The following is a 9,565-nucleotide window of genomic DNA, read 5'->3' as shown; positions in this document are numbered from 1 at the left end:
GAACTCTCGATGTAGAAATGTATCTTGAGTCATTAGGTCTAAATTAGACCATTAAAAAAAATGATATCTCATCAACACAAGAAAAAACAAAAGCTATGATATTTTTGCTTCGACATCTTGATGAAACATTAAAATATGAATATCTCATTGAAAAAATTCCATGGTTATGAAAAAGATTAAATAAAAGATTTGAACATGTAAGAGAGGTTATACTTCCGACTGTCCTTGATGAATGAAATATATTAAGATTCCAAAATTTTAAGAAATCGATGATTACAACTCGTCAATGTATCAAATAATCCCGCAATTAAAATTTTGTGGACATGAGGTTACTGAATCAAAAATGCTTAAAAAAACATTTTACACTTTTCACGCATCAAATATAACTACACAACAACAATATAGAGTGCGTGAATTTGCGAGATATTCTGAACTTATCGCATGTCTTCTTGTGACGGAAAATAACAACGAGCTGCTATGAGAAATTATCAGTCCCGACCCGCTGGATCAACATCATTTTCAGAAGTAAATGTTGTAAGTAAAAATGAATTTAAACCTGAAAACCAAAATCAAATTCAAAGACAAGGTTTTGGTGCAGTAAAATCAAAATTCTATTTGAAATTTGAAGTTTTGTTGGGAGATGTTGCCAACACCACATATAAATCATATTTTAGGCATAATTATGACATGAATCTTAATGGTTATGTGAATTTATCTTGGTTAGTGAGTTATCAGAATTGAACTTGAGACTTTTGAATGAAACCTTAATCTTCCTCATTTTGAATATTCTTCATTTTCAACGAATTAGTGGGTTGAGTCGATGAGGAGTTAAATCTTGATGGTTTTCTTGAAATATACTTGCACCGGTTCAACTTTGTCACTGTTGGGTGAAAAAGTAAAGTTTTATTGGTGATGAAAAGTTTTTCGGCAAGAAAATTGTTACAGTTGGAAGCCCTATAATTTAAATGATTATCATAATTGCATAATTTTTATTACTGTTAATTAACTTGTATCTCTGTTTGAACTCTTTTTATCATCATTGTTCTTGTTTTCTGTTTGAATTCTTTTTTATCGCAATTTTCATGTGTAATCTTTAGTTATCTCACAAATGACTGGAACCAGATACGATCCTCGATACATTTGAAGCAAAATGGGAGCATGCAGATGTGTTCCACCCCCGTGTGGCATCATCGTCTACAAAACTTCCTGCTATGTATCTCTTGAAATGGTTGTGGTCGTTGAGGACCCAATCCCTATTGAAACCATTTCCCCTGGGCAGTCGTTAATGAAATATATGTGGAGAATCCGCAAGAATTTGAAGTGATGAATTGTGTCTTTCCTGTTGCTCCGCATACTAGAAGATCTAAGAGACAAGTAGGGTATGACCCTGATTTTGTTCCATCTAAAAAGTTCCGAGCAATCTCCTCCACTGCCAATCTTTTGGATCCTGACTTTCATCTGGAGATGATTCTGATGATGAGTACTTTGAATTGTTGCAAGACCAAGACATGTTGCTTCTAAAAACACACGCCCTTTACTGTGACTGAGAAAGAATCGTATTTTTTGAAAAAAACTGACTTATCCTACTAAGGATGAAGAGGCATTGGCTGAGTTTCTTTTGTGCCTGAAAGAAGAAAAATATTTAAAGAAAGCCACCTTAGAGGATGAAGAGCCTAATGAAGAGATGTTGAATGAATTGAACGACAATCGCTTTGAACAATCTGATTAATCTACCTCTAGTATTGACTCAGATTCTGACTAGTATTCTGATGAAGATGATGAAAATGATGATGCTGATAGTTAGAATAAAGTGAGTGATGATGAAGAAAGTGGTGCTGCCGATGCTGGTTTTGATGTTGAGATCAATGTTGACGACACCAAGGACAACATTGATATTGCTGACTATGACTTGAGTAAGTCATTTACCACAAAGTTTTATTCTGAAGTTGCTCTTGATTTGTGGCCTCTTTACATAAATCGAGGATTGATTGATGAAAAAAATGCTGATGTTGATACTTACGGAGGGAAAATTTTGATTTTCAAAACTCGGAGACTTCTATCGACTGTGAGTGTTGTGGCTCCTTACTCATGAAGACCAGTCCTGGAATTCTACTCAAATCTCTCATCCAGTATGGGTGATGAGAGATCAGAAAAGTATGAATGTGCGTTTGTCCGCAATCGGACCTACAACTTCAATCCTTCAATTATCAATGCAATATTCTCGCCGGTGATGAAGAAATAATGTCTTCTGATTTTAATCAATTTACTGCTGCGACTGTGACTTCATTCTGCTCCGTTCTACACAAGACTGCAATTCGAGACTGGACCCCCTTCACAAATACTACAATGGTTACTAGACCATAGGTCATTTTCCTTTTCTCAATTGGTACTGGGAGTACCACATTTAATTTGGCAGGTTGGTTTTTAAAATCGGACTGTAGTTTTCATATGGTGGATTAAAATCAACAAAGCTGTCTTTTTCATCTTTGATCTAAGGGATTCTATATCATAGGGTTTTGTCCCTGACATAGGTGTAGAAATTTCGGATGACAGTGACTTGCTGAAGATTGCATTGGCATACTTATGGGGAATTGAAAACTTGATCTGTCATGGTTTGAGCCTAGTGTTGTCCCGATGGTTGGCAACATGGCCTTTTCATCTGGTGTAAAACCCTCTGAGTATGTCATGTTATCTACCTCTCTTTTCCAAGCCCGGATAAAATTTGGACTTCAACAAATTCATAATGACAAAAATATTATTGTGATTATGAGGCTCAAGTGGCAGACTATCGATTGCTTCTTGATGTGGCAGTCCATTCTGGATAAAAAGGTGGAGATGATGCTGAAGCTGCTGCAAAAATGTCTGAGTCTGCTGGTTCTGACTAGGGGTGATCACGGTGCGGTTTTGCGGTTTTTTAAAAAAAATTCAAACCGAATTGCCATATGCGGTCGGTTAGAATTTTGAAAAATTAATCGCGGTTTTACGTAAAAAATCAGTCTTGCGGTTTTTAGCGGTTTCAAGCGGTTGCGTCGGTTTTACGGTTTTTTTAATGAAAAATATTATAACATATATTCTAAATTATTTGAAAACAACAACAATATATTATTTTCAAATATAAAATATAGTTCAAAGCATATAAAAATCAAAATAGATTAACCAATAATTAAGATTCAAAATTAAGTTAATAATTTAACAACATAACACATTCACAACAAAAATAACATTTACACTATTTTATCATTTTTTTTACCTTCAGACTACAAACACAATATTGTAGCAAAAAAAATAAATACTTTAATAAATGACTAATATGAAGAATAATTAAGAAAAATATAAGTTTTATTTGTAAGAATAATAATTTTAAAGAGAGTTAGGATATAATGAATGATGACTTATTTATTTGAATATGTTGTTTACAAATTATTATAATTCTAGGACAAATATTATGGCAAGCGGTTTAGGCGGTGCGGTTTGGTGCGGTTTTTGGCAAAAAAAAATAACCGAACCGTGTATGCGGTGCGGTTTATAATTAATATTTTTAATCGCGGTTTTTATAAAATATAATGAAGAACGGTGCGGTGCAATTCGGTTCGGGCGGTTCGGGCGGTTAATAAAAAAATTTGATCACCCCTAGTTCTGACTATGGTGAAGCTAGAGATGCTGATGAACTAATTGATGGAGATGCTCCTTAGTTTGTTGGAGATTTCTACTTAGTTCATTTTGTTGGTTTTTATTATCTCTTTTGTTATTTTTGGTTAATTCGCCTATGTTGTTAGAATGTTGCTAAACACCATTTAATGAATTGCTGAGTGTTTTGGTTTCCAATGTTAACACCTATAATAACACTACTCTGCAACATCTAATTTAACTTGTTTAATTGAGGGGGAGACGAGTCTCTAATTCAGGGGGGATTGCTTGCTAACTCCAGGGAGTTATGCTAATTAACATTTTTGTCTGTTTTGTCCAGAAAGGGAAAAAAGAGGGCGATTGAAAGAAATATGATTTTTCATTAATTATATTTTTCTTTGTTGATAATATCCTGCATGTTAAATTATAGAGTTTTGTCTTTCTAGAATACTGAGATCTTAGAAAAACTATATATAAATTTATTTAAAAGAGTTTATTTCCTAATAAAACTCTTGTTTCCATATCTTGTAGGATTCTATTCAAGAAATAAATTCTAGGATAAAAGAAGCTTATAAATAATTAAATATATATGAAAGGATGGGAATGATAAAGCAGAGATTCTAAGACGCATCATGATCAAGCACGTAGATGGGTAATTTAATAAAGATATTCTCAAAAGGTTAAACAATGAAAACTTAAAAAGCATAAATCGGTATAGACAAAAAGGTACGTCTAGCCAAACATAAAACAAAATAAATCAAAAGGGTGGGCAAGGAGAAATATGCAATGAGCGCCCACCACCTGCCGCCCGAAAGAGAGATGGAAAATCATATGATGAGAGAATCAAGGAGGTCGGTCATATGGCAAGACCATCTTCCCTTTCCCCTTATGCTGCTTCAACATCTTGCCTTGCTGAGTACGCATCACCGGTATATTTGGCATCAATAGACTGTGAGAATTCGTAGGCAAATCTTGATCACAATCCTCAAGGACTTTACCCTAGCAAAACTCCAAGTCTTTGAGGGAAGCTGGGAGCTCGGAGCCATGAACAACTGGCGTAACCAAAGCAGTGTCATCTGCATCAGGAGGGAGCATAAAAGCTTTGGGTGCGGGTAAAGCATATCAACAAAGTAGTATGATTCTCAAGGAATGTTAAAGACATTCATGCACAATTCCTAATCATTGTATTGATTAAGGTGGTTGATGCCCCCAAAATATTCCACCGAGCTTGAGTTTTCATCCCGAGGACCTTAAACGTAACCCGTCGAGCACGACTCGTCCAAATTCGATAACATCTATAAACGAGCTCAGCCGTTCTTCTTGAACACGTCGGTCGAGCACCAACCCAGCCGCACCCCTGATGAACGAGCCCTGGTGCTCGGTCGAGCTCTGTCACCAGGGTAGGGCTCGGCCGAGCCCGAGGTAGAGCTCGACCGAGCACCAGGGTAGTGCTCGGCCAAGCACTAGTGGCCGAGCACCAGGGTAGGGCTCGGCCAAGCCCCTGTGGCCGAGCCCTGGCGATCGTCCGAGCCCGGGTAGCCGAATCACACGTATCCGAGAGCAATCAATGCTCGGAGCAGGGTTCTGTCAAGCACAGATGCTTGTGACATGAATATCCGGCCCGAGCTTGTTCCTATCCTAAGAACTTTGTCACATTTCAAAAGCGTGAATAATATTTAAATAGGCTAGAATCTCGCCGTATGATTATATGTGATGAGGAATCCGACCCGGATTTGCAGTGATTGGAGAATAATTGCGTGAATAATCTTTAAATATGCTAGAATCTCGCCGTATGGTTAGATGTGACGAGGAATCCGGCCCGGACTGGCAGTGATTGGAGAAGAATTTAATTTTATAAGGAAATTTACCTAAAATAGACTTCGACACGGTATGGGAAGAAGTCCTCTCAACCACTATAAATACCCATATATGTTTCATGGTCAGAGGCATCATGATATTAACTTTCACCTATCGCATTTTCCCATTTTTCTCTGTTCCTAAATCCGATCAAAAGGTCGAATTGGTCGTGTCGGGAAAATTTTCGACACCTTCCAGTACCCATTAGTCTGTATAAACTGGTGGTGCTCCATCTGCTCATGTTCAAACGCTGTTGATCTGAAGCTCAAGCTCACCGGACCCAGGGGAAAATTGGTATCATCAATTGGCGCCGTCTGTGGGAACTTTGAAAGAGAGATAAGATGGCAAGTGCCAGGAGTCGATCGGGAGAGGATAATCAACCAATGTCCAACATGACCGAGCTCATCTGATCACAACAACTGTCCAACAAGTATTGGCCCAAAGACCAGACAACAATCCTTCTCCAGGAGAGGATCGTGAAGCTCAGAGGCAAGAGATACAAAGATTAAGGGAGGAGATGGAACGTCTTAGAGAAGAGAGGAATGCACCCCCTCCTCCACCCCTTCTGGCTCGAGGGATCCCTTTCTCGGCCGAAATATTGGCTGCCGAATTAGCTCAAAATTTCAGATTCCCTAACGTCGGAGAATACGACGGCTCGGGGATCCGGAAGTGCATCTATCCCGGTTTGAGAACGCGGCATTACTGCACCAATGCTCAGACCCGATCAAGTGTAGGGTCTTCTTAACAACTTACGTTAGGTCATCCCAACAATGGTTCAATTTGCTTAGGCCAGGGACCATCAAAACTTTCCAAGACTTCGGAAGAGCTTTTCTCCACTAGTTTGCAAGCAGCAAGAAACATCTCTTGATGGCTCTGAGTTTATTCAATGTTAAACAACAAGAACAAGAGAGCTTACGAGATTTTGTTAAGAGGTTCAACAAGATGGTCATCGATGTTCCCTCGGCTACCCCGGATATACTGATTAGTGCCTTTACACAAGGGCTATGAGGTGGTGATTTCTTCAAGTCGTTAGTAAAAAAAAGGCCCCCCGCTACTTTAGAAGAACTCTTGGCGAGGGCAGAGAAGTATATGAACGTGGAAGAAGTACAAATGGCTAGGAAGAGTGAACCAAAGGCCTCGGGCAAGGCTACGCGAGACGTCCTATCCACCGACCTCGCGCCAATGTTTGGATGTTTCGAACCAACCACGTTGCTTGGGCAATTTGCCGCTTACACACCTTTGAAAGTCAACAAAGCCCGAGCACTGGAACTATGTGATGAACGACAACTCATTCGAAGACCTTGGAGTAGTGACAGAGGACCTCGTAACCCCAAGTCAGAAAAGTATTGCGGATTTCACAAGGATTATGGTCATACTACCAATGAATGTCATCATTTGAATCAATAAATAGAACGGATCATCCAGAGAGATTCAGAAATGAAAGCAATTCTAGCCAGTCCAAGTGGTGGGCACCGACCCCCTAAGAGAACTCGGGAGGAAAAGTCATTCTGAAAGGAGAATGGCTCCGAATCAAAGGGAAAACTTTCAAAATGCTAACCCAAATATGCGGAGGGCAGAGCCTCGGGAACAACCACCCCCCGCGAGGGGTAATTAATATGATATCGGGTGGGCCTACAGACGGAGACTCCAACCGGGCCAGGAAAGCTAGCAGCAGAAGATTGGAGAACATGGAGATTAGCAGCACTAGAACACGCCCAGGACCAATGATCACTTTTGGACCCGAGGACATGAAGGGGGTGGCCGACCCACATAATGATGCATTGGTTATCCGAGCTATGATCGCCAATTATGAGGTTGCTCGTATCTTTGTGGACTCCGGAAGTTCTGTCAACATTCTGTTTAAAGAAGCAATGGATCAGATGGACTTGGGCGAATACACGGTAGAGCCTATCTCCACAGCTTTGTTTGGATTCACGGGGCATGCAATACACCCCCTTGGAGTCATCAATCTCCCTCTCTCTTTGGGAAGTGGGGATACTAAAAAGACCCGAATTATCAACTTTGTGATGGTTGATGCCCCTTCATCGTACAATGTTATTATGGGGAGACCAGCCATGGCCGCTTTCATGGCAATTGCCTCGGCACTGCACCAGAAATCAAGTTCCCTGTCGGAGAAGCGGTAGGAGAGGTTAAGGGAGATCAGAAGACTTCTCGAAAATGTTATGTGGAAGAAGTAAGGGTTGAGAAGAAATCGGTTAAAATTGAACATCCAATTCGACCTGAATCCAGGAGACTCGATCAACTATATCTAATCGAAGAAGCGGGGAGGTTATTTCAGAAGACGTGTGTGAAGAGCTTATCCTAAATCCCCCATCCGGAGTTGTGAGGATAGCTCGGACCTTGGAAGAGCCCTTGAAAGAACAATTGGTCCAGTGTTTGGAGAAAAATAAAGATGTATTTGCTTGGTGTCCGTCCGAACTCCAAGGGGTTAGGAGGGAGGTGATGGAGCATAAGTTGAATGTCTCGAACGAATGCCGACCTGTCTGGATGAAATTTTTCAAACTCTGGGGGAATATAGGTTGAAGCTGAACCCTAGCAAGTGTGTGTTCGGGGTTCAGACGGGGAAGTTTTTGGGGTACATGGTGACTCGGAGAGGCATTGAGACTAATCCAGAAAAAGTTCAAGCACTATCCTCTATGGGTTCTCCTCGAAACATCCAAGAAGTGTAGCGATTGACAGGAAGGATTGCCGCTGTAGCCCGATTCATATCTCGATCCGCAGATCGAAGTTTCCCATTCTTTAAGGTACTTCGGAAAACTAAAATTTTGAATGGAATGATCAGAGTGAGAAAGCACTGCAGGAGTTGAAAACTTATCTTAGGGAACTCCCTATCCTGAACAAACCCGTCCCTGGAGAGGAGCTCTTCGTGTACTTGGCAGTCACTCCTCAGGCTGCGAGTTCGGTTCTAGTGGAGAAGAGATGATGCAATTCATCAGCCAGTCTATTTGTGAGTCACGCTTTAAAGGGGGCAGAGCTCAATTATACTACTCAAGAAAAGTTGTCCTTGGCCCTCGTTATCATGGCCAGAAAATTGAGGCCATATTTCTTATCACATCCTATCACTGTGCTCACTAACAGTGTCCTGGGAAAGAAGGTCTCACATCCAGATACCTCGGGAAGATTGATTAAGTGGGTTACCGAGCTCAGTGAATACGATATCAAGTTCGAGCCAAGAAACTGCTATTAAAGCCCAGGCTTTAGCTGACTTTCTGGAGGAGACTGTTTAAGTAATGGAGGAGGTACAATGGAAGATCTTCGTGGATGGTTCTTCTTGTCGAACAGGAAAGTGGGGTCGGAATCGTAATGATATCTCCTTGGGGGGAAGAGACCAAGGTTGCGGTGAGGCTGAACTTCCGAGCCTCCAATAATGAGGCCGAGTACGAAGCACTTTTGGTCGGGCTAAGGGCTGCTCGAAGCATGGGTGTTACTCGGGCCGTTCTCTATTCTGACTCTCAATTGGTAATACAGCAAAGTAAGGGTAAGTTCGAGGTGAAAAATGAGAAAATGGTCAGATACGCCCAAGCTATTGAAACAGCTAAGGAGGACTTCTCAGAGTTAATCATGAAACAAATCTCTCGAGCTGAGAACGAAGCGGCAAATAGGTTGGCCAAAATGGCCAGTTCTCTCGATCATCCCCTGGAACCAGAGCTAGTCGGACAAGAGCTTGTCTCGCAAATTGATCATCTCCAAGCTGAGAAAGTAGATATGTTGGAGGAAGATTGGGGATACGAGATTCAGCAATACTTATGTCAAGAGGATGGCTCGAGCATACAACAAAAGGGTGGCGGCCTCGTTCGTTCGAAACAGAGGATTTGATCATGAAGAGAATCCAGTTTTAGGGAGAGTGAGGAAAATTAGACCCGAAATATGAGGGAACTTACGAAGTTATTGGGAAAGCAGGAATTGCAGCTTACTATTAGAAGATGCTGAGGGAAAGAAAACCAAGTGCCCGTGGACGTTCAACACTTGAAGAAATATTATGCTTAGTCATAGTCTCAAACCCATCATGTTAGTTTTTGTCTTTATGTTATGAAATTATGTCTTTATTTTCGAAAACATG

At 40.6% G+C, this 9,565-nt stretch overlaps 1 protein-coding gene across 1 annotated transcript; it reads left to right on the top strand.

The window, feature by feature from the left end:
• Positions 1-8,766: 8,766 nt before the first annotated feature.
• LOC140835258 (uncharacterized) lies at positions 8,767-9,321 on the top strand. The gene has a single exon (XM_073200748.1). The coding sequence runs from the start codon at positions 8,767-8,769 to the stop codon at positions 9,319-9,321; it is 555 nt and encodes a 184-aa protein (XP_073056849.1).
• The last annotated feature ends 244 nt before the right edge of the window (positions 9,322-9,565 follow it).

This window comes from Primulina eburnea, chromosome 6 (assembly GCF_022965805.1).
Source record: "Primulina eburnea isolate SZY01 chromosome 6, ASM2296580v1, whole genome shotgun sequence".
Classification (NCBI taxonomy): Eukaryota; Viridiplantae; Streptophyta; class Magnoliopsida; order Lamiales; family Gesneriaceae; genus Primulina; species Primulina eburnea.
The sequence above is the reverse complement of the archived record's forward strand: the minus strand, read 5'-3'. Positions and strand labels throughout refer to the sequence as shown.

Coding starts and splice junctions, on each gene's coding strand:
- LOC140835258 (XM_073200748.1), top strand. CDS start 8,767: ATGGTTCTTCTTGTCGAACAGGAAAGTGGGGTCGGAATCGTAATGATA.